Source organism: Zophobas morio, unplaced genomic scaffold (assembly GCF_036711695.1).
Source record: "Zophobas morio isolate AGI-343-1 ecotype UQ-CSIRO unplaced genomic scaffold, CSIRO_AGI_Zmor_V1 ptg000017l, whole genome shotgun sequence".
Classification (NCBI taxonomy): Eukaryota; Metazoa; Arthropoda; class Insecta; order Coleoptera; family Tenebrionidae; genus Zophobas; species Zophobas morio.
Genome location: NW_026972122.1, coordinates 7,150,695 through 7,176,266, shown reverse-complemented (window position 1 = coordinate 7,176,266; position 25,572 = coordinate 7,150,695). Strand labels below are relative to the sequence as shown.

The window sequence follows — 25,572 nt, the reverse complement described above, 5'->3', positions numbered from 1 at the left end:
TAAAAATTTAAAAATGTCAAGATTTTTTCATTTTTTTTTTAATAAAAACAACAGGGATCATAAAGATGTTTGCAAAGTCTTTCAAACACCAGAAGTCCCCAAGGTGTTCTTATAATCCCGTAAACACAAACACCGGGGTCCTAGACATTGTTGTAAATTCTTACAAAAAGGCCCTTAGGACTTTTTCATATTTCTAAAAATTAATAATATCCTCAAGACTTTTTTCTAATTCTTAAATAAGTATGTCAGGAGCCCTTACATTATTTTTAATTCTTAGTAAAAAGAGACTGGGAACCCCAACATTTTTGCAGATTTCTTAAAAATGAAGCCAGGAGTCCTAAAGATTTTTCAAATTCTTCCAAAATAATTTTTTTAGTTTTGTCTTTTCAAAAGCTAAACACCAGAAGTTCCCAAGGTTTCTTTAATTTCGTAAAAACAAACCACGAGGGGCGGGGTTTAAACATTCTTAAAAAAAGAGACTAGGAATCCCAAGATTTTTTAGATTTTTTTAAAATTATGTGGTTTAATTTTTTTTTTCAAAAACAAAATACTAGTGATTCCAGGACCTTCAATTTTTTTTTTTTCAAAAACCAGACACAAAATGTTCCCAAGTTTTCTTTTACATTCTCCAAAAAAAAAGATAGTAGGAACCCCAAGCTTTTTTCAGATTTTATAAAAATAAAAATAACAGGAGTTCTAAAGAGTTTTTAAAATTTTTTCAAAAACACTATACGTATTAGAGACTCCAGAGTTCACTATAGTTCCTGTGACAAGACAAGTCACTGTAACTAAATATCATCATACATTAGGATTATTATAAATGTTTTTTACATTGTAGGTACTTATAATAACCCGTATAATTTATTCCAAAATCGGAAATCCAGCACATGTTGGATTCATTTTAAAAAAACTGTTGAGATGACCTCATTAAAATATTGGTGAGCAAGCAAGTAACATAATTATATCTATAAAAAAATACACTTAAATATAGACCCTAGCTTGACAAAAATAATTTGTTTCTGAAATAGTTTTTTTTTTATTCGCAGTTGTTTGACACTGATTTTATATTAGTCTTCTTTTGATGTATTAACAACAATTCATAGAGTTCTCTGAAGAGTATGCGTAGTTTTCATGTATTAATGTATTTTTGGATTTTACATTTTTTTAGTGGGGGTAAATCTATCAATAGACAATGTGTAATAGGGTAAATGTGTACAAGAGTACGCACTTAGTGTAAAACTGTCAACAACTTTTTAATTTCTTTGGATAGACAAATTTTATGATATGGGTTCGTTATATACATGTTTAGAGATCAGATATATTTAATTGTACGCCCCAACACCACTATATTTTAAGAGTAATTTCAATATTTGTCAAGATGTGTAAATGCGCACTCTTAGACAGTTCATTGCACAAGAGTGCGCATTTGAACGCTTATGAGTACGCATTACATTTTATGAAAAAATATTTGTTTCTAAGGTGAAAATAAATGGGAATAAGTGACTACAGACTACACATAAAACGGGAGACCTATTTCTTCGTAATCTAGGGGTCTTGAAAAGACGAGAAAACGTAAAAATAGAGAGTCGGTCGACGGACTCGATTACAACACGCTCAGGAAGTAAAAATAAAAAAAAAATCACCATAACCACCACCCCACAACTCGAGAAGCAGTACAAAGTAGTAGAGTTAAATAATTCATTATCGTATGATATGTATCTCCAAGACTATTAGACTACGTATTGCAAGCAATGCGCACTCTTATACAATACCTCGCTGCGCACTCTTGTACATTTGTACAAAACCTAATGTTTTCAAAGTTAAAAGCTTTTGATGGACAGAAAGTGTAAAACTGTTAGTGTATAACGACAGCTTAAAAGTTACAACTAATGGAAATTATTACTGTAAAATAAAAGAACTGGTACGTACCTTACAAAAAACTAAAACTATGAGCGGTAAACATTACATCCACACAACGTGTGAACATAAAATCGTCAGTACGACCAAACTATAAACTATATTCAGGTCACTTTTGCACCTTTATCTCAGGTTTAACATTAAATTCTGAATGGTATAACTTCATCTTACCCAGATGGCACTAATAAGCAGAAATCATCAGTGCGTACTCTTATACATATGCGCACTCTTGTACACATTTACCCTACTATGTTACAATTTTCTAGAAAATCAGAGAAATGACATGAACCGTTTTTAAGATAACAGATAAACATTGGACGTATCTTTTAATTCGTAATATTGTTAAGCAAGAATCTTCTTCAGGCTTTAAAGAAAATTTAGTGTTAATTGAATTGTATATGAGGATACTGTTTAACGAGACAAATAATTTTTAAGAAAACAAAAGTAAAATTTAATTTATGTCGTCCACTTTAAAGATTTTCTGTAGCAGGTGATAAAACACCGACACAATATATAATTTTATAGTTTCAAAATAAGACGCCGGTGTTTTGTCAGTTGGCAAACGTATTTCATCAGCGGGATTTTTAGAGTAATGAGTAGAGAAATTATTTCCGTTTATTTAATTATTTGAAACAAAAAATAAAAAGATTTAAACGTTTATGTTTTTGTTTTGGGTGAATGACACAAATATGTTTTAGTTAATAATAATAATAATAATAATAATCATACACTTGGTACCGGTTTTTAAGGTTATTCGATTGTTCACCTGAAATGAAACAATTTACATGAGTTTCTCACTTTTAACTTCTTAATCACCATTGTAATTTACTTTCCTAAAGCTTTTTTTTCGTAATTAGGCGCTCATTCTGTTCCTGTCAAATCCATAATAATACACTTTGATATGTTTATAAAAATGTTAATTGCTCTTATTAATAGGCGCATTTTTTTAATTGGTAAAGGTGTGGACTCATTTTGCCACTAATTAAAACTAATAACCGTAAAGAACAATAAAGATAAACTGTTTGAAAACAATAATACAATATTTTATGTAAATGAAGTATCAAATTATGTTTGGCACATTTTTTCAACATGCATGCATGTTCTGTTTCTGTAATTAAAATTTATGCATATCAAGGGTCTCATTAAGCGTGAGTGTGCGACGTTGAACTATGGAGTCTAGAGGAAAATTTCACTTAGATTTAACTGCCATATTACAATAAAATAGTAAATATTGCTGAGCGTGTTGCCTTATTAATTTGTGAAAATTAGCAATAAACATTTTGGTGACAGAACTAAGCTAACTTGTCGCTGTAATTTCGAGAATTCTGTTAAAAATTCAAACATACGCAACCCCTCTAATTGCTTTTGCCACGAAAGTTAAAATTTGCGTGACCAACCATATATTATAGCCCCATATCAGAGGTGACATAATACGCTCGTAAATCACCCACACAGGAACAGCAAATTTTAATAATGCTTTAACTGATAATGTTAGAAATTGCCCCTAAATGGCATCGTTAATAGCAAAGTTGGGCGTAGATTTGCTTTCCGCCAAATTAACAGAAAACTAAAATAGAAAAATTAGATTTATCAATTCGATTTATAAAAACTTTGAACTTTAGTGTATGATTAATCGGTCTTGTGATCATAGTGAATACATCAAAAGCATGTTTTATGCTCCTGTATTTATTTAGTAATAATTCATTATTTTTTCTTATACGGTTGTTCCGTTTAAAAATTTCATACTAAACTTACACATTTTTGTTAAGATTTAAGAGACAGGTATGAAATATTTAAATCTTTTTTTGACGTTTGTATGACGTTATATATTTCGTTAAAAATCGTATTTACTCGTAGAAATTTTGAATAAAATGCCTTATTTACTGTTGTTTTAACTGAAAATACTGTAATATCTCAGTTCATTTTTATTATTATTTTTACCTACCTAGTAAAATGAATATAAACATTTTAAACCTATAAAAAGTAGATTACTTACCTAAATGAGTTTATCAAAGTACACCAATGTAATATTTTCCAATAAACTAGAAAAAAATTATTAATTTACCACCTCGGGACCAAAAAGCATAGATTTATCTCAAATTTTGTTTCTCAACTTTCTTATATTAGTTGGGATTCGGTAACAGCTGAGAAAGCTAAGTTTAAAGACAAGTTAAACGGATATTTAAAGAGTATTATTGCGTTACCCTCTTTCAATTTTGTTCTAAGTATAACTTCCTATTTTTAAACATAATCCTGTCATATTTTTAAAAATTTACCGTAGGAAACGAAATATTATGTTCCAAAATTATTACCTATCAGTTATATTCTTTAACTTGGCACTATTCAACTAACATCAAATCAATCAAAACTCAGAGCGAGGGAAGTTCTGCCCAAATGACTGAGACCATTTTTTTTTTCAAATTACGTGTACTTTTGCCGCTATTTTTTTTATGTGATTAATAATAATAATAATAAAATTTTAATTCTGTCTTTAATTATCTCTAGTGTGTAGGTCTAAAGCCAAATAATTTTGAGAACTTGAATTTTTTAAGCCTAGAAGAAGAATTCGAAAATCTACTACGTTAGGAACAAGTCATATCATCCGTACGCTTCTTGAACAGTCTGATATGTTGTCATATGACAGGTGATGTTTTCACAAAAGATTTATTTTATTGTTGTCGAAATAAATCTACACATGTTAAGAAAAAAGGCAAAATGTAGCCCCACCCACCCGCCCTGTCTCAACTGTGATGTTTTTTTTATTCGTCGTGAGCCAGGGGGCGGAACTTAACAAAAAATCCTTATTTCTATACGAGAAATTAAAAATGTTTTTGAGTATCGTTTGTTCAAACAATTTTAAACATGTTTTAAGTTTCTATAATTTCTCGCAAAGAAATAAGTATTTTGCAGTTAAGCTCCGCCCCCTTAATGCACGGCGAATTAGATTTTGCCTTTTTGTTTTAATATGTGTAGACTTTTTTTCACAACATGAAACTTAAAACATGTTTAAAATGGAAAATTTTTTAAGTTTCTTGTTGCGAAAAGATAGCTATCTATGTTAACAAAAACAATGCAAAACATAAGCCCCGCCCACCCACCCTATTTCATTTCTGATGATTTTTTTTTTATTCGTCGTAAGCCGAGGGGCGGAGCTTAATTGTAAAATCCTTATTTTCCTACGAGAAACTACCATGTGAAATATGAAAAAAAGGTAAAATGTAAGCCTCGACCACTCGCCCTATCTCAATTGTGATGATATTTTTATTCGCCGTGACCCAAGGGGGCGGAGCTTAATTGCAAGATCCATATTTGTCTACAAGAATTTACCATTTTAAACATGTTTAAGTTTCTTGTTTTGAAAAGACGACTACGTAGTTAGGTATATTAGGAAAAAAAGGCAAAATGTAAGCCCCACCCATCCGTTTCGATTTCAATCGGTTTACATTTTACCTTTTTGTTTTAATATGTGTAGACTTCTTTTCTTCTTTAAAACATGTTTAAAATGGAAAATTTGTATAAGGAAACATCGATTTTGCAATTATGCTCCGCACCATAATTGCAAAATCCATATTTCCTTGCAAAAATATACAATTTTAACTATGTTTTCAGCTTTTTGTTGTGAAAAGATGACTATGTATTTTAAGAAAAAAAAAGGCAAAATACAAAATATTGGAATTATAATAAGATTGCGAACGCCCTTTAACTTTCTTAGTATTCTCATGAATAGATATCATTACTTGGTCTTAGTACCCGCAATGACAGAAGTCTTGCCTGAATGCTAATCATTTCCAGATCAGTGATACATTAGATATACCTATATAAATAATACGTAATTTGTACTTTAGCATAAGCAGAAAAGATATAATAATTTAAATATATAATAGTACTTCAGAGTTACATATACAGGGTGATTCAGAGCACTACTGCTCAATTTTAATGGTGGAAACCGGTCTTGATGATTCAAGAAATTTTAAGATTCTCTGATAGTCATGTCTTTTATTAGCAATATTTACTTATTTTTTTGCCATATAATGCGTCATTAAAATGATGCAGTAGTGTTCTGAACCACCCTGTGTATAGTTCCAGTATGATATAAAATCTTCATCTAAAACTTAAATGCAACATATTAATTAATTTTATTCCGTGATCTTAAAATTTTCAAAAATTTCAAATTTTGGTTGAGAGAGATAAATGTTAGAGAAATTTTATTTTAAACTAATTATACTTAAATGTCACACTAAAATGTCTAACCATTTTTAACGTCGAATGAATTCTTTTATGCTCTGTTTATGTAGTAAGTAGATACCAAAGATTATTATTTTATCATAACCCAAAATTTCATGTTTCTAAAAAAAAATGTAAAAATTACAATAGATTTAGCATTTTTTGGAATCTTTTTAAACACTATGTGCGATATAATAATATATGTAACGTTAGCATTATATGTATAGGCGAACCCAAATTTTGTTTAAATTAGTTTTATCTAGATAATGCCTCCATGGTTGGTGAAACGCGTCCGCAAATATTTTGTGTACTTTCGGTGTTACTATTGGCATTTTTTCATCATTTTTCTGAGAGTTGTTTTACATGATCTGTTTGGCTTTTCAAGCAAAATTCTATTTTATAATAAAATTAAGTACATATAACATTTATACATTAAAAGGTTTTTTTTACATTTATTGCCAGTTATGCGTTTGATATGTAATCTAGGCAGGGATAAATAATTATGTGAGAACAAAGATGTAGTCATATACCATATAAACATTGTTTATAAAATGTTAAAACAAAGAATTGTTCTACTTGACATTAAAAATTGAGAGGTGACAAGATGCTAGTTGCGACACAATTTATTGTTAAATTAGGCTTTTACCGCATATCACTATCTCAACTATAATAACCCAGCTTAATATAAAAAAATTGATCGGCGGATATTTCGACAGAATTTTCCCCCTACCTGAAGTAGGTTCAGTCCAATAAATCCCGCCGCTTTGATAAATTATAAAACCTGATTTTGAGAAATTTTATTTTTTGTGTGATAACCTATATAAATTATGTAGCAAAAAAGAAAGGCTAAAAAAGGAAAGGCCTTGTTATAAAATTTGGATTTTTTTGAGCAAAAATTTGGATATCTAGGGGAAAAACTCAAGGCGGGTTCATAAATCACAAGTATACTTATTGTTTTATACAATTTACACAGTGGGGTTTACAAAAAAAAATTTGAGAGGACGTCATCATGATCAGACAAATTTTGCTTAGTGTTTTACCAGCTACATGATATTCATAACATACTTTTAAATTTGACCACAATCGCCGCAGTAGTTTCGGAGATTATCTGTATACTAAAAATCTGGAGAGACGGCAGACGGCAGGCAGATAGACCGAAACAGGAAATCTATTTTTTCCTACTCTATATGGGTCATGAAACGTCGAAAAAACATGAAAGTACTTGTTCGCCAGATGGCCCTATTACAGTAGCTACTTCCTTAGCTTACGTTCGGGAAGTAGAAATAAAAATTAAAAATTTACACATGTATTGTAGTTAGTTAAATTTTTTACATCAAAAGAAAAAGAAATTCAGAATTTAAGCCAAGAATTTAAAAAAGAATAAAATACCGTAAAAATACTAAATACATACTTATGTATAGAGTTTTATGTAAAAATTGTTGATTAACTTAAATAAATTGCCTATCATTGCGTGATTCTTTGTTAAATATTTCTATTTTCGGTCTAGGGTCTTTTTGGAGAATTTGTTATCGAGAATACGAAATGTTCCTGCAGTATGCGCTATAGTTCCATCGTGCTGGAAATAACCAAGCTGTAGTTCTTCATCGTTCAGTTAATTGAGGAACATTGCAATATTTCTTCTCTATATTGACTGTCGAGAAAATTTGTCTCAGAGCGTTGACTATTTTCTTTAACACTTGAGTTTGTCGACATTTTCAGTTTGCGTAAATCCACTGACCAAATCGCGAATATGATGTATGAGGACTTTTTATTAAGATAACTTTGCCAAAAACTCATTTTTGCACTCAACAGAACACTAAAAAGAATGAAATATTCAAAAATTGGAAATAAAAAATCACAATTGATAAATGAAATTTAACATAATTTGATTCACTGTAATAACAAGGCGGCAAATTAAATAACAAAAGAAATAATATAATAATGTCACATTTTTTTTACAGGAAGCTCTCCTATGTCTGCCCGCAACTTCCCCCCTTCCTTCTGGGATAGTCAACACTACAGCGGCGCCAGTGGCGGAGGTCCAGGGCACCACGGGGCGTCGGCTGCTGATCTCTATTCGGAGCATTACCACCCGGGGGACGCGTGGTACCAGTACAGTCAGCACCACAGAGCCGTGCACGATTATCATCACCACAATATGGCCGCCCAATATGGCGGCCTACTGCTTCCGGGATCCAGGTTGCACATGGGTTCGCATGCGCCTTGTAAAGCGATGGATTGGCAACATCCGTCGATAGACTCACCGTACTCTTCTTATCCTACCATGTCAGGTGTGTTTGTATATTAATTTAGTTTATTAAGTTATTCTTAGCACGAGTTACGGTTGGGAAAAACACGCCGGGCTGGTATAGCGAGTCGAGAATTGGTATCAATGGAAGCGATTGTGTTCGTAGTAATACCGGCAAGAAATGTTCTGGGGAAAATGGTGGCGGCGGTCATGTTAAATAGACGTTTTGTTACTATTAATATGTTTTTGTGAACATGCTCGTGTTGTGTTTTCACTGTTGCGATTAAGATTTGAATAAATTTATTATTATTAGATACAGTAAATGCTATATTTGTTTCAGCCATCAGTTTAAACCAGTAAATATTATTAACTTGTTCCCATAGTTGCGGTTCTGAAATAATGAACGTTCAGTCTAAATTTAAAGCGGTGTGTTTGGTTGATTTTTTTTGTGTTTCATTACCTGTTGCTTTAATAATAATTAGATGTGAAGCTTTCCTTGGATTTAGAGTTAATTATTTCCGTATGACTTGTGTGCGTAAAGTTCAGTGCTTGTATTTCACGGTTCATAAATATCTCTGTTACGCCTTGTCGTCAAGAAATATATTTTTTTAAATTTATGTCCTTACTAGTTGCCCGCATAGAACCATAACTGCCCTTTATTAGATTTTATAGAATAAGGAATTGGTGTAATAAAATTCAAGTCGTTATTAAATCTGAAAGTATTTTTTCTAAATTAGAAAGCATAGTATATTTAATACTATTATCGTCTGATTAGTACTTATTTGTTCAATATCATGCGGTTTGAGTTTAGTGATTTCGTGTCAAATTCAAGGAAAAAAACAAAAAATACTGAGGAATGTTAAAACGTCAAAAAAACCAAGTACTTACATCTAATTGGATGCCGTCCTAATTGTCACTTCAAATCTATGGAGGTAACTGCACTTAATGAAAGAAGAAAAAGTATGATACAGCAACAATTTTGATCATTATCAGATTATCATTTCCTTTTAAATTTGTAAAAATTGCTGAACCTGAAAGGAAAAAACGAATAAAGAAATTAGTAGAAGACAGTTTTTATTTGATGTGATTATTACTTTAAATGAATCTTCGTTTGGAACTTTTATTTAACTCTTAATGAAAATGCTAATTAGGTGTTTTTACTAACGTATTTCTTGCGAGTAGCGACATTTTGTAAATGTTCTCTGTTAAATTATTCCCGTCTGTTTGCTTTTCCTATAACAAAATAAACTGCTTTTCATTAATTACACGCCGCTTAGAATTTTCATGCCGTGTCTTGTTTCAATTACACTGCAATATAAGGAGCCAAGCCTAACATTTATGGAAAACTCAGCTCTAATTGGTCTATTCAAGGTCAACCTGAGTTCACGTTTAAACAATAAAGCGCGTCGTGAAAGTAACTGTAAAATTATTGCCTACAGGAAAAAAAATGAAAATGGGTTTTATGCATGAACTTAAAACTAAAAAAGACGTAATACATTTATTCCACCGTATTACCAAAGAGCTATTCATTTAGCCGGATAAATTTTTATTTTCAACGAAATCTATATGTATTAATGCTTACCTAAGTCTATTTGCTGACGAAACCGTAATTAATTTATCCTGTAAATGGAATTATTCTGTTGGGTATTTATGTATATTTATTGTCGGATTTTTTTTTATTTTTCTTCTTTGTATCTAGCCAATTTATTAAAAGATTCACTAGAAAACTATTTGTTAAAGAATTATCAAAAGTTACGCAAAAGTATAGTCGTACCCAGCGGTGAGGGGTATTAGACTGCTTCGCCTTCTTATTGCAGGTTTCCATAATCCCTAAACACTTACATACTTAGTATAAAGTGGACAGAAATTTTTGAGATAATATTTTAAACCAAACAATAGTAATATTTATTTAATAAATATATTACGCGTAAATTTTAGATGGAAATTGTTATTTTTTATTAACAGCTCAACATGATCCAGTAAGCAATCAACAAAAATGAGCAATATTGGCAATTTGACAATGACACAGGACGAAACTTCGGAGTGGAATGTTTAAAAATTAACATAACGTTTTTTATTATTTTTTATGATGTGCTTTAATTTTCATGTTTTCCTTCACTGACTTCGTATTAATAATTTATTACATTTTAGTTCTTTTCAACATACGTATCTGACTGCAAAATCGAATGCTCTGAATTCTTGAAAATGTTTTAAGGTTATCGTAGGCGTGATAAAAGGTTAATCGAAATGTTCGCGTTTATCCCTTTCCAAAAAAACCAATGACCTTATCATAAAATTTTGCTACATAAAGGTGATTTAAATCTTACGGGATAACATACACCTGCACTTCTGGTTTATAACTCCGTGTTGAGTTCTTACCCTAGATATCCAGATTTCATAACAATATTTATACTCGTGTTGCTGTGGTTTATGAGTTTGTGTTCAATTTTTACCCTGGACATCCAGATTTTTTGAAAAAAAAATGAAAACTGTAGGTATAGCAACAATTTACGATTTAACTTTGAAATTGCTAAACCGAATCCTCTGGAAACTTACTAACATTTTAAGACAAACAGAAACATGGTAAATTGTTCATCAAAATTTTAATAATAAATCCTTTTCGTCTAGGCAACAGACTTTTTTTAATTTAGCATGAACTAGAAATTTGAATAGTACTTATATAATTTCAGATCTACCATTTTCTAACATAGTAATTAACGCAATAGTATTCGACGGATGACTTGTATAAAATTGAAGTGGTCCTCATAAATTAGAAAAATCAGCCGAGAACTAATAATTACTTTAGACTGTCGGCTTTCTCAGAAAGGTTTTTGCCTGGATGTTCAATAATTGTTTGTTTTTATTAAAAACCCTAATAAGGACTGTATCACTTATTTTCCACTAATACTCCTGTTAAAAGCATTTGACCTAAGAGAATTTTTTTGTATATCTACTTTTTTTACGATATTTCTTTGTCACATTTTTTGGTTGACTGAACTGTTTTTAGGGGCTTAGAATATTTATCATAGAAAACAGGAAGCAAATGTTATACCTCCTCTAGCGAGTGATAAAAATATTTCCAATGAGAATATAATTGGGTTTGAATAAAATTTAGATTGAAATGTTCCCTGAAGTAAATTTATTACATTAAATTAATTGCTTCTTCATATTATCGAGGTTTTTACCCTATCTCGGAGTCCGATGGAAAATTTGTTTTCCACGTTCGCTCTTTATGCGAAAGATTTTGGACTATATTGTATATTATTTTGAAAACAAGGAATATAAAGTGCATTTACAAAAAGACAAAAATATTTTCAAACATGTCGCCAAAGTTTGGTTATACAGGGTTTCTATAAATGATTATAGCGTCGAAGTAGGTCATGGAAACGTGCCGCCTCTCAGTTTTGGACGTTACTAAATGCCCAAGGGCCAAGGACCTATCTTATTAAAAAATAAAACTAAGTAATTCATTAAACAAATTTATTACGGTTAAACATCACAGTAAATATTGAAAATATTCACCATTTTGTTTGAGGCACATGTTCACTCTCTTTTTAAATTAAAAAATATTCTGTCGTCAATACTTTGGACCCATTGTTCAATTTCATGCTGTAATAGGAACTCCTGACTGCTGAGAAATCTTGTCAAAGATGTTTAAGGATTCTGTACAAGTCGTCTTAAATCATCAACAACTTCCTCAGATACTGAAGGTCTTCCAGGAGATTTCCCTTTGTCGACACTGCAAGTTAGAATAGATTTGTTGATTACTTAGATATTTCAGAACAGAATAAAATTATTATTAATGTTAATAATTTGGATGATAGTGAGAATGGAAGTGAGGATGATAACAGTAGCCTTGAAGATTTAGATGTCGATATGTTATAACTTGAAACTTTTTCTTATTAAAGCTTCCGTTTTTTCGTGTTTTAATGACATTCAATCAATCAAGCAATTAAATGCTCCAGTTTATAAAAAAGAAAAGTCAAAATTTACCATCTTTTTAGTTGGTGGGTTTAACATAATAGCAGAAAATAATAGTTTTTGAAGATGTACTGTATTCATTCAAAATAAAATCGTTGTATCAAAATATAACAATTGGAAACAGAGGGCGAACGCTACTAATTAATGAGTCTGCCAACTTAAAAACTCATATTACAAAAATTTTCTCTTATTGACTTTCCTTTTCTAGAATCTGTACCTTGAAATAATTGCGAATTTTGAAATTCAGATTTATCCATAGCAACATATTCGTAACATATAAATAGGCTTCGGATTTTAGGTCGTTAAAAAATGAATAAAAGGAGATATTTTTAGGTCTCAAAATTGACGAATTAAGTTATAAAAATCTTAGTTTAGGTTAAAAACCTGGAGGAAAAAATATTTGCTCAACCAAAAAGTATATACATCAAAAAATATATATTTAAAGAAAAACATTAAACAAAACATTATAGAAACAAATATTTTGTGTAACAAACAAAAAAATGATTAAATAAATAAACGATCTATAGTTACGTCTACCAATTCTAAGTTATCGCAAAAAAATGGTGATCAAATTAAAAGCAAGACGCATTTAACAGAAAATAAAATATTAATTCAGGTATTTAAAATGAGTTACAACGTGAACAATCTACGTTTTCATTTATGTACCTATGTATTGTTGGTAGCGTTTCCATTACCGCAAATTACGTTTTTTACTGAACATATAAAATCGTATCCTGGATTCTTTTTTAATAGAGAACATAATTTTTGGAACGCCATTTCCCCCACCTTTCCTAGTGTGTTTTGTAAAGATGTATAGGTACACTTTTTCCACAATTTCCATACCTTGGTTTAATTTTAAACCTATAGTTTCTAATTGTTCTATTGCATCAGCAATAATTTTAATGTATAAGAGTTCATTTTTAACGTTTGTTTTATTGAGGAATTCTTGAGCTTTTTTAATACTTTGTGCATCTGTGGCTTCAAATGACATTACAACCTAAAAATATTCAATCTAAGAATGATAGTAAAAAAAAATTATATATTTACTGACTTGTTTTAAAACATCAAAGTGTTCTGCATAAAACAATGCTGCTTGAATCCAAGTGCCCCACCTGGTTAATACAGGTTCAGGTGGGAGAGGTGTATTTGGTAAACTGTTTTTATAAAACTCTAGTCTTATTGGTGCTTTTAAAAAGATTTTCTTAACATTGATAATTATCCCATTGACATCTGGATAATTCAGTTTAATTGTTTCAGACACTAAATGTAACCCATGTGCTATACATGTTAAGTGTGTTATATTTTCATAAAACACCTTCAAATTAGTACCAGTTTTGATCATGTATGAAGCACCATCTGATACAAACCATTTAACTTTTTTGTCTTCAGTTCCTTTTGGCCACAATAAAGCTACAAATTCACAATTAAATAAATTATAATAATTTCAATGCTTAAAATTATCAATAGCACACCCAAGGATTCGTTTATAAATCTCGAGATTGTGTTGCTATTAGTTTTATCAAGCTGCTTCAAAGCTAGTAGAAATAAATGGCCAGCTTCTTCAGAAGATAACTTTCCAATTACTAAATGGGCTATGTATCTTCCTAATCTGTCCGTCGTCTCATCGACGCTAATCTATATATCATTATGGCCAATAGAATTTATAATTTGTTTAATTACCTGTAAATTATAAAATGTATGTTAAATGTTTTTAAATAAAAATTCTAGTGCTCACCATATCGTAATCTTTTAGTAAATACTTTTTTCTCAGAGTGCTTTCTGAGGGTAAATGTCTTCCTGTATATTTATGCATAAAATTTTTAAACTCAGGACAACTAACTTTATTCCATGGAATATGTGCTGCGGTAAATGCCCTACATAAATCGGTGCACAATCGCGTAAAATCATTGTCGGAACTAATGTTTAATAAAGTCTGTTTACTGGATTTATTCTCGTTCTTTTTATGTGCATCGTCACTGCAGTGTTGTTCAAAGTGTGATTTTTTTTCGCACTTAAACTAGGAAACAAAAATGTGAACATAATTCAAGCTTCAGTATTTTAAATGTTTACTTACAACTTTTCCACACACTTTGCAGAATAATTCATTGTCTTTGGTTGAAGAAGGAAATTGAAAATTAGTGTCCAAATTGTTTCCTAACCATAATTTGATTTTATCTTTCATGGATGATTTTGCCTTAGGCATTTTGAGGATTCTTTACTGTTTGCACAAAAATCAAAACCGGCCCCAGCACACTCACTAACACGCAAAGACACTCAGTATCACTAACAATAAACTTCTAAAATAAAATGCTTTTTCAGAGATTCATCTATAATCTAAATGAAATGCAGGCCAGCGTTGTCAGTTGGCGACACCAACCCGTACCATTAAACTTAAGGGCGTTGTTTACAATCCATTTTTAAACAATTTGCCAGCCAAAGCAATGAATTCACGGAAAATCTCTATTGTGCAAGCACATCCGCTTCGTTAATCGTGGAATCTTATTTTAAGCCTTTTAAAATTTACAATTGGGTCATTTAATTAACACTTTAGGTCTCTAACGGTAAATTAGGCATTTTAGGTAGTAATAAATGGGCGTTAAATGAACAGATTTTTTTTAATTCGGATAAATATATAAATTTCGCTGCAATGCCTGAAGTCGATATACGAAAAGTTACTAAAAAATATCACATTGTGTGTCTAGGGGTATTTCTACAACTGGAGTTACAGTAAATAACCTGAAACGTTAGATATATTCATTCTCATCTGTTTCTAGTGTTTAAAATTTACACCACGTCCACACCATAGCGCCTCAGTACTGACATCTATGAAATGAAATTAACCGACAACTCTCCAACCAACCCCAGTCTATCCTACTCTCATCCCACCGAGAAGCCTTGACCTAACCCACACTCCCGTCATAAACGCTCCCAGCCCGGCGCTTCCCTACTGCGAAATGCAGAGCACACTCTCCAATAATCCTGGCAAGTCACCCTCGCTGCACCGTCCGGTTCCTGCTGGCCCATTCCTGCAACAACAACGTGCAACAGCTCCGTCCGTATCCGAACCGAAGAGCCGTCGGTTCGCCGGCCAGAAGAGATCAATAACTCGTTTGACCAACGGTGGCCAATCCAGAGCAGCCGCTGACCAACCCATCGTCCTCCCCTCGAACGCGGCCCCTCGCCCCCCTCGTGGATTCCGCCGACGCCTCTAATTGCCATTCTCCGCATCGTCGCTTCAATATGGCAGCACAACGATTAAACACATACATGAACGCATAGCGGACGCTATATTACGCGAGATAGAGTAGAGATACGGGCTTCGGGGAAATCGGTTGGGGTGCCGTGGTCGCGTGATGACGGGGTCACGTGGTCGGGAAAACAAACGAGGGCGCTTTTTGCCGGTAATGGTTGTTAACTATGCTCGAGGGGGGTAGTAAACGATTTTTAGATTGTATTATAGTATATAATAATATGTGTATACTATTTTTGTAGTATGTAGTTGGATATGCACTTATGCAGTAGCAAAAATAGTAGATTAAAGGATAATAATTTAAGTTACAATTGGATAATGGAGTCAGAGACACTCTAGACAGTGGATTTTAGGCTTAAAAAAACAAAATAGACCCTAAAATGGCTGATCAAATTGGGGAATTTAGGCCCAAAAAATAGCAAAATAGGCGCTTTATTATCCGTTCACGATTTTAATATATTTACTTAGTAGGGTTGGCCATGAAAATCTAGTGAGTTTGTTGGTATTCGATGCAGAAGAATAAAAATTCATTGAACTTTTTTCGTTAGGTTATGTTTTATTAAATTAAAGGTTAAAAAATATGCCAGAAATGCAAACATTGTTGCCGATACTTTCAGTTTTCAGTAGCAATGACCAAGTTAACGGTATCCATTTCTTAGAAAGCATAAAACTTTGCGTTATTTAAAACAGTTATTCGGCTTTTTGTAAGTGTGTATTTCATATGTAAGGAACAAACACTAAAATTTCACTTAAACATTGTTTTTATATGAATGAGGGTTCTACATACGACTATTGTCGCATGCCACATTTAGCATCTCATCTTTAATTCTCAATCATCAGTTCGTTCTGCTCGCCCACTCTTCTTAGAAATGGAAATTTCGACCTTTGTGAACAGCCTATTTCCATATCTTCCAACTTCTTTTTTCACTTTTCTAAGATTACTAAAAGGGTTGGTAAAAGACAACAACCTTGCTATAATGCTTTGATGGGTTTAGCTCTACTTTTACTAAGTACTTCCAAACGCTTATTAATAAGAACGTTACTATCCGCCTTCTCCAGGTCCATGAAGAGTTACAAAAAAAAAGAAAATGCTTAAAATTTGGTGCAAAGTAACAACGTGGATGATCTAATTAAAATTATACTTATTTTGTTGTATACGTCAGGTACTTTTTCACAGACTACCTTGGTAAATTTAGAACAAAAGATGCGTTAAAATACCACCCCCCGACAAGCTACAATTCACTCCATTTCCATTATTTCGCTATGAAAATCTGTATCATCACCGTCATTTTCAAATTCAGATTCTGAATCAGATTCACCTAGCGAAATAATGAAAGGAGGTATAGATTCGTAGGAAAGATTTCCCATATTTTTTCCCAATCTGCTAAAATAAGTTTTTCACAATGTTTACAAAAATTTTGCCACATGCTTGGAATACATTTAGAAAGCGCCTCAAGCCATAAATTCTCCACCCTATTTTTTAATGAAGGTTTGAGAATTTATATGCTTGTTGTAATAGTTCTTACAAAATCCCCACGCCATTTCAATTGGATTATATTGACAATGGTATGGAGGTAATCTAAGAACTTCATGGCCACTTTCTCTTAATGTCTCGTCTACCAAATACCTTTTTTTTATATTGTTTCTGGAGGGTTTAATTAAATCCCACAACTTATTCTTCGAAAATTTTGTGTCAAATTCAACACTATGTTTAAAGAGCCATTCCTGCATTTCAGATTTTTTACTAGAAATAGTGGGTGGTTTATCCAACTGAACCGAATGATACGGTGCATTGTCTAAAACCACCACAAATTTTTGCCAAAGCAGGAATGAGCTGATTAACCACCCAATTTTGAAAAATTGTCCCATCCATCGTTTTATGATAGTCTCTATCGTTATTTTTTGAGTTTAAAAAATTGTTGCAACCATCCAAGAACCCCGTTGAACAACCCGCGTTATTTTTCTAAATTTTCGGCAGAAAATGTTTTCCTTTTGTCTGTTAGGATATTTTTGTACATAGAGAACGATCATTTTTAAATCTTTTTCTACATTTTCGCCCAGTAATACTTTGTTGACAAGCTTAAGCTCTTGGTACCCGTTTTTTTTTTCGTTAATTATCTTGCAGCTTTTTAAAGACCATTTTCACCTTCTCTCCTCTTTGTTGTTCATAATATTTTTATTTGCATCTAATATTTGCATTCTTTTATTTTCTTTTACGACTTCTGTTCCTATCTTTTATTTATCAGTGTACTGAGGACCTTACATGTAGCGTTTAGAAGTGTGATACATCTACAGTTCTCGCATAGGCTTGGGTCTCCTTTTTTCAATGTCGGGAACATTATCACCTTTTCCCAGTTCTTGGGAATTTCTTCTTTGTTCCAAATACTTCTTTCTCATTAGATTATATTTTTGCTTTAGCCTGTTATTTTGCTTATGGTATTTTGTGAGTTTCTTTACTATATTGTCGGATCCTTCGAATATATTACGTTTAAAATATATTTCAGAACCCTTCTAAGATATCGCCTTCTCAAGTGAATACCACGTGCAAATATTTAAAAAGCAAAGTAGAACTTTTTTTTACTAACAATATTTTGCTTTGGTTAACATCAAAGATAACATGAATCATACTGTGCTTTTTAACAACAGAAATATACAAGATCTGAACGGACGAAACATTTATAGAAGCACATAAAGTGCACATAGATTAAAGATTTATTGAAAGTAATCTCTCTAATGTTATTCTGTTTTTGGGAAATAACTAACATAGCACCAAAGATTTTTAAGATTCTTCTACATTTAAAACAAAACACAAGATTTTTTTTAAACCTAGCAAAAATAAAATAGCAGAGGATACAAAATTGTTTTCAAATTCTTTCAAAATTAGAACATCAGGGGTCCCTAAGATTTTTTCGTTCTTTAAAAACGGTACTAAGGAAGTTCTTTATAGAAGGGGTTTCCAAAATTTGTTTTAAAATATTATTTCAAAAATTTAATTCCAAGATTCTTTCATATTCTTGCCCTCCATCTTGACACTTTATATTAAAAAAAAAAAAATAGAAGGCTCTCTAAGATGTGTTCAACATTTTTTCAAAAACAACGCTGAGATTCTTATACAGAAAAGAAGCACCATGGTTCGTCAAGATTCCTTCAAACTGCATAAAAAATAGGGGTCCCTGACATTTTTTTTCCTATTTAAAGAAAAAAATAAAACACCAAGAGTTTAAGACTTTTTCATACATCGAGAATTCCTAGGATTCTTCCACACTCTTGAAAAAAAGACAGTTGGACCTCACTTTTTACTTTGTTTTAAATCTTGGATTCTACAACTTGTCAAAATAAGTCTGTGAGATAGAGAAAAGAGATGGGTGGGACTGAATTTAGCTTTCTAAAGAGTCTTGTAAGTAAGCAGTGGCCCACCCACCTACCCCCTCTTCATTTCAATGACAACTCTTATTATTGTTCAGTCTTGACTTAGCAAGTAGTAGCCCCGCCCACCCGCCCTCTATTTTCTTAGAGAGTGTGTGATTTGCCAAAGTTAGTCTTATCTTAGCAAACAGTAGGTATAGCCGATTTGTCACTTTTTCTACATAATTTGCCACGACGTTTTCTGAGGTTAATAAGTTTTTATAGACTTTGTTGTCTGTTGCTTGTTTATAATTCTATACAGCTTTACATTATTCTTACTGTCTTCTTCCAGCTCCCTCATTATTTCCTCAGTCCACTTCATCTTCTTGTCTTTCCGTAATTTTGTGCTATTTTTCGTAATTTCCTGACATGCTTTGTAGTTTTCTTCTGTTCTTGTCTTTAAATATCTAATCCTTGCTATGTTCTTTTTTTTATTATCTCTTTGCATTCATTATCGAACAATTCAGTCTTTTTCTCTTTTACTCCTCTGTCCAGTACTTTCCCTATGGTGTTTTCTATTGCTCGTCTTGCCTTACTTCATTCTTCACCTATATCGTTCCATTTTATAAGTATTTCGTCAGCTGTAAGTCCATTTCTTTTTCATATTCGCTTTTTTTTTCTGTGTAGCTGCTTCTATTTTCTCAAATGTTTTCTTCAGTTCCCTGGACTAGTCTCAGTTTATGATTATCTATGTGATCGGCTGCTTTGGAAACATTCTCAATGTGATAAATTAAGCACAAAATTGTCAACTGTTCTTTGGTCGACTGTCTTCCCAACCAATTTTTTTCCTTTAAATGTTATGGTTTTCTTGGGTAATAATTTATAAAAATATCAGTTTCAGTGACATTAAAATTGTCACTAGTTAAATATCCAAGGTGTATTTGTGGCCAAACTATTGTCGTCTAGGTTTTTGCTCCCTCTATGTCAGCAGAACTTGTTTTTCCAGTCATTTTGTCCGTAAATAAGTATTCCATGACGGTTTTTGAAGCGTTCAACTTATCCATTAGAACTTTAATGTCTGAATATCACTGAATGTGACATTTTGGATCCTTTTTTTGCCTAGCCCATTTAAGAAGGACCTTTGCATGATATGTGTGATATTGTAGAACAAGAATTAACTTGATGGACAGTTCTAAAGCTTATTAAAGTTATTATAATATTGACACACCTATTTCAGAAACATTATTTTTATTTACGAACAATATTCTTAATGCAAAGATTACACGATAATATGATCGCCGGCGTCTTTGATAAATGAATTGGAAACAAGCTTACATCAAAATTACCACACAATAGCGACATTGTAATGGATAATGCAATCTAACACTTTTAGGTGAAGATAAAAATCTCGAACAAATCACGTATTAAGAGAGAAATTTTACATTTTTTGTACGAAAATTATTCAGATTTTAAAGTATTACAGATAAGTAAAATATTAATCAATTTTTGTGCTATCAGCAAAATTTTAAAACTACATTTCAATATTATATTGTAATAGGGTTTCTTTGTCTGTCTGATTTTGTCACTCTATTGATGTTTTTATTAATTTATTAATTTATCTTCTCCTCACTGTTAAAAAACTGATCTCACTGCAAAATATATAGTTCTATGTATATCTGAATTCATTTGTCAAATTTTGCAAGTAAATTTTAAAATAAATCTATTTTGCAAAGGCTTGTGGATTTGGTAAACCGTTAATTAAAATGTATCTATTTTTTTATCACCTCCAAGAACCTCATTACGTCATGCAAAAATTTACAGACATGTGATATATGTGTACTTTTAACTTTACTGACGTAGGTTATTGAAAAAAAAATTGAAATGTTTATTACAATTTTCACGCAACATTGCAATCTTTTTTTAATTGTACCTACTTGATTGTTAAATGTTGTAAATGAAAAATTGCTTTCTGATGTGCTGATTTTAATATTAAACCTAGTTCATTTTCTTTATATTGTTAAGATATACTTATAATATCTGGTTGACCGAGCTTCACTCGGCTCGTTTGGTAGTATTAGATCAGATTAGGACAGATAAATATGCGTATAGTATGCATTTTGAAGTAGACGCGCTAATTAAAAATACACATTAAAAAAGAAATTCCATAAGCAGTCTTTGTTTTAAACAGTGATAAGTGACATGTAGAGATTAAAGAACAGAAAACTGGAATTATTGTTTGACATTTATTACAATTTCATTTGTTACCCAAGTTTTCTCTCTGTCGTTCTTTTTTTTCCTAGTTCTCTCTCTCGACTCTAGAAAAAGGTCACAACTACATTCTTACTGCCAGAAGAGTTTCGCCTCTGGTGTGGTTATCATACTGAGTTACCGTGCTCTTTTGCGTTATTCCTAATTTCTCAATCTCAACCCTGCTCCCGAAGATGCCACTTACGAAAGTGTGCGAAACGTTGAGCCCAAAAACTCAAATAACACGGTCCCATCCCGGAAAACGATCACACATTGACTCCGACCGTGAAACCTCTGAAATGAATGCTTGACAAAATAATCTCAATCCAACGTACTTTCGTGTGCCTTTTATCCGCTCACTCTTTAGTTTTCCGTTAATTTTCTCACCTCAGAAGGTGAATTTTAACGTCCTCTATACAGTGGAGTATGTTTCGGTACGTACAATTGAAGATAAAAAGGTACATCAAACGTACTGTCAGACTGTCACCCAAACTTCTCTTATCAAACAATCTCGTGTTCGTGTAGTGTCATCTGAAGTTGCCTAGCAACAAATATAATTCACTGCCTGAAAATTGCTGAAAATGCATGAAGCTGTAATTTTCAGAAGTTAAAACTATGATCAATCGATTTTTTGACACAAAAAACCCCTAACCTGTAAATTTCATCGAAATCGTTAGAGCCGTTTTCGAGAAACCCATTATATATATATATATATAAATACATATATACAAACTTTGCTCGTTTAATAGTATTAGATTAGATTTGTAACCACAACTTATTTTTGAAATTTTAGTGCGACGATGCGGCATTATTTAATTTTTTTTAGTTCTTTTTAGCAATGGAAAGATTCACAAAAAAATGCAATCGAGTTATTTTACAAATTTGTATTCTGAAGAGATAAATAAAGGTACGCGATTTGTTGTTGTTTAAATAAAATTGAGTCTTATTATACCATGTTCATAAAAAAATATAAAATATTTTAAATATAACAGCCTATATTGTATTACTGCATCTTATTCTGTTTTTTGTTAACTTTCTTTCTGGTTAAGAATTTTCTATAAGTATTTAAAATGGATAGTTACTGCGATAATTTTTACCTTATTAAGAAACACACCAAAATATCGAAAAAATGAATAAGATGCAAGTGTTCTATGTAAAAAATCTCAAAATCAATATCTGAAAATTGTAACGTTATAGATTTTTTATAAATACTTTGTATTTTAACATTGTATTTAATGGACATCGCTGTAGCAGCACAGTAACAGCTCTGTGGTATAGTGGTCAAGGGACCCGCCCGGCAACGTTAGTGTTTAATTTTTTTCTGTTTGTAACAATGAATGAGATATCGGGAATCGGGCGTTTAGTGACTCACCATGTATACCTATGTAAAAATTTCCAATTTGTATAAACTTGTTTCAAAAATTATAACTGGTTTTCGGTTTTTAAAAATTATTTGATTTTAAATTATCACAGGCAACATTTTTAAAATTAAAGTCAGAAAACTCAAGAGTTTACCTTTTTGAGGAAAACATGACATTTTCTAAGCCTAAGATTTTGATATTTTCTTATTTATAGGAGTAATTCTCCTGTGTGTCTTGTGTGTCCTAACAGCAGAGTTCATGCAACATGTAGAGTCTCGATTAATACGCTAAGAATAATGCCAGCATTGTATCGAGTATTCCAATGGAATGCTTGATAACTGCACAATTTAACACACAGCTCCAAAAGGGCGTTTCATGTTTTTATTAAAAATATTAACGTTTGTTTCCCTTTCGTTTGAAGTAATGACACGCAACTGTTGTAACGATAAGTTTACAACACCAAATTTCCTAGATCAAAGGTCCGTAATGGTGGGTTGGTCGAGATAAAGTTAATGAAATTAATTTAATGCAAAATAGTTTATGGCAATTATAGACCTGCAGCGAAATATCCAAGAAAATCATAAATTAAATATCAATGCTTTTACAGTAAAAAAAAAAATTATTTACCTTTTTTTTTGAGCAAATGCGTTTAAAAAATATAACATCAGCTGTTCCTTTAATGCACTCTTATCAAACATAATTTTTTAGTACACTTTTTTATACTAATTTGGAGTTTCGAATCTAAATTAATGCATAATTTTTCTTATTAAAAATCCGTTTCATTTTTAAATACAATTTCCGGACTGCTCTGCGCTTAATTACTATCACACCTTGAAAACATACAAGAATTCTAATTGATATTGACAGGCGAAAAAATTGCATGCCTTGAGCGAGATTTATTGCTAACATTTACTAATTGAATAAGTTAATCCTTTAATAATAATAATTTTCTCTGCTACTGTTTCATGTACGAGATATTTATTGTATTAAGAATTTTTAACGACATTGTGCGGTTTTATCATTTTTATTACTAACATTTTTTCCGCATTTCGTTTCTTCAACCTTTCCCCCTCTAATATTTTAGCTATGTGTGTCAAATGGATAAGATTTTCTTGCTTTCCGCAACACAACCTTACGGTTGCATAGTTGAAATATCGTATGCAGGTAGAAAAATTTTAGAATATTGACATCTCTATTAATACTAACAAATAACATAAATAATGTGAAATATTTATGCGGTTTGATCCGTGTAAATGAATGCCGTCTGTTATTTTTACTATTTATATCGGCACCAATACTTTACATATAAATATGACCGCCTCAAATTCCGAAATGTGAAGAATTTTTTAATAGATATTTAAAAGTTGTTTGAAATAAATTCAGGAGAAAGTACTTAAAGTAATATCCCGTTCTTTTGGTAGCAATCGTCGAAAAATGTTTTCTCAACTACTCGAATTTAGTTAAATAGGTTAATTTTTTCCTCCTAACGGATTCAAATTGCGCTAATAAATAATTCTTTTTTGTTGCAGGTTTAGAAGCGCAAGTCCAGGATTCCTCCAAGGATCTGTACTGGTTCTGAAAACTAAAGACAATCAGCTTTAGTTAAGTGAAACGTGATTCTAAGTGTAATATAAAAAGTACAAACTCTACTATTTAAAACTAAGTTTTTTCTCACAGACAGTTATACATATTTTAAACGTTTATTTCAAATAAATGTTCCTTATTAAATCAGATCATTGTGTAAGGCAAATCTGATGTTAAGTATTAAAATTATTAAATATAATGTATGGCTTTTATTCTTAGTAGCAACGAATAGCTAAAATACGACGAGGTGCAATTATAATTGCAATTATGTATTATGTGAGCGCAATTTTAATGGTAAGTATGACAAGTGTTATTATTTATTGTTCATGGTTTGTAAATTACCGTTGAATTTATATGTATGAATATTTAGTGGCATAATTGGCTTATCCTCATTGCCATTTCTGTAATTACAGTTCCGCCTTTGGTATTATGTATCGCACAAGGTGCGTTCTATGCTTAGCGATTTTAGTATACCTAATTTAAATGTATCCCAAATTTGTTAAAGCCTATTTACGTAATTGTGTTTTAATTAGTTAAAACGTAACAGAATTCCAATAATCTACTTTGTGAGGCAGCAGTAAACTAATTAATATAAAATTTATGTTAAATTTAAAAGCCGATTAAAAGCCTAATAAAAAATCAATTAGAAAAGCTTCCTAGGTTATGGTAATAAATTACCAATAAATCAAACATTGCTTTTAAAAACACATAAAATGTAAGTGTATTTTTATTAAAATTTTTCTTTTATCACTTACTGTTTCGTTTGTTAATAGTTTCATATATCGTGATATGGGGTGATTTATAAGTGAAATCAGTAGCATCTAAAATAAAATGTGAAAAAAAACGTGTTTATCGAAGAAAATAAACTAAAGTTTGCTTGTTTTATTGGGGTTGTTCTAGATAAGAATGACAAATGTGCTGACAACTTACTTGTACTTTTAATAAATTTGCAACAAAATTTCGGTTTTTTGTCTGAAAGAATTATGGAGGAGTTCGCTGTTTTAAGTATAAGGCAAATGTTGGAATATCAGCTTTAGTTTTCACTTATTTCGAATATATTGTTTTGTGAATTTAATTTATGTGGTTTTCACTTTTCGTCTTTTATTATCATGGGCATGTCGTAAAAAATTTGAATTTAATTATTTATGCATCGATAGTTAAAGAATATAACTGTCAGATTCATCGGTATTCAAGAACTAATTAGTTTTTGCTTTTCTTTTCAATTTCAGTTAGTATTTTCACATATGTAGGTAAATAATAATAATAAATACTTTTATTGAATAAAAAAAAGAATGTAATAGAGAATACTTAGTAGGGCGAAGTTTAACCAAATCAAAAATGTAAAACATAAAACCTTATTAAAAAATGTTTTACTTTAATTATGTTTTCTGCTCCCGCATTTAAATGGCGCTTTT

General features: G+C 31.3%; 1 protein-coding gene across 3 annotated transcripts in view; it reads left to right on the top strand.

Moving 5' to 3' along the window:
• Positions 1 to 24,312, top strand: part of LOC135130455 (protein vestigial) — a 135,059-nt gene extending 110,747 nt beyond the window's left edge. For all 3 annotated transcript variants that reach the window (XM_064057841.1, XM_064057839.1, XM_064057838.1), the window contains exons 4-5: positions 8,103 to 8,432; positions 24,103 to 24,312. In XM_064057841.1, coding sequence (XP_063913911.1) covers positions 8,103 to 8,432; positions 24,103 to 24,152 — 380 coding nt within the window. In that variant the 3' untranslated portion in view covers positions 24,153 to 24,312. The remainder of the gene's footprint in view (positions 1 to 8,102; positions 8,433 to 24,102) is intronic.
• Positions 24,313 to 25,572: the final 1,260 nt, after the last annotated feature.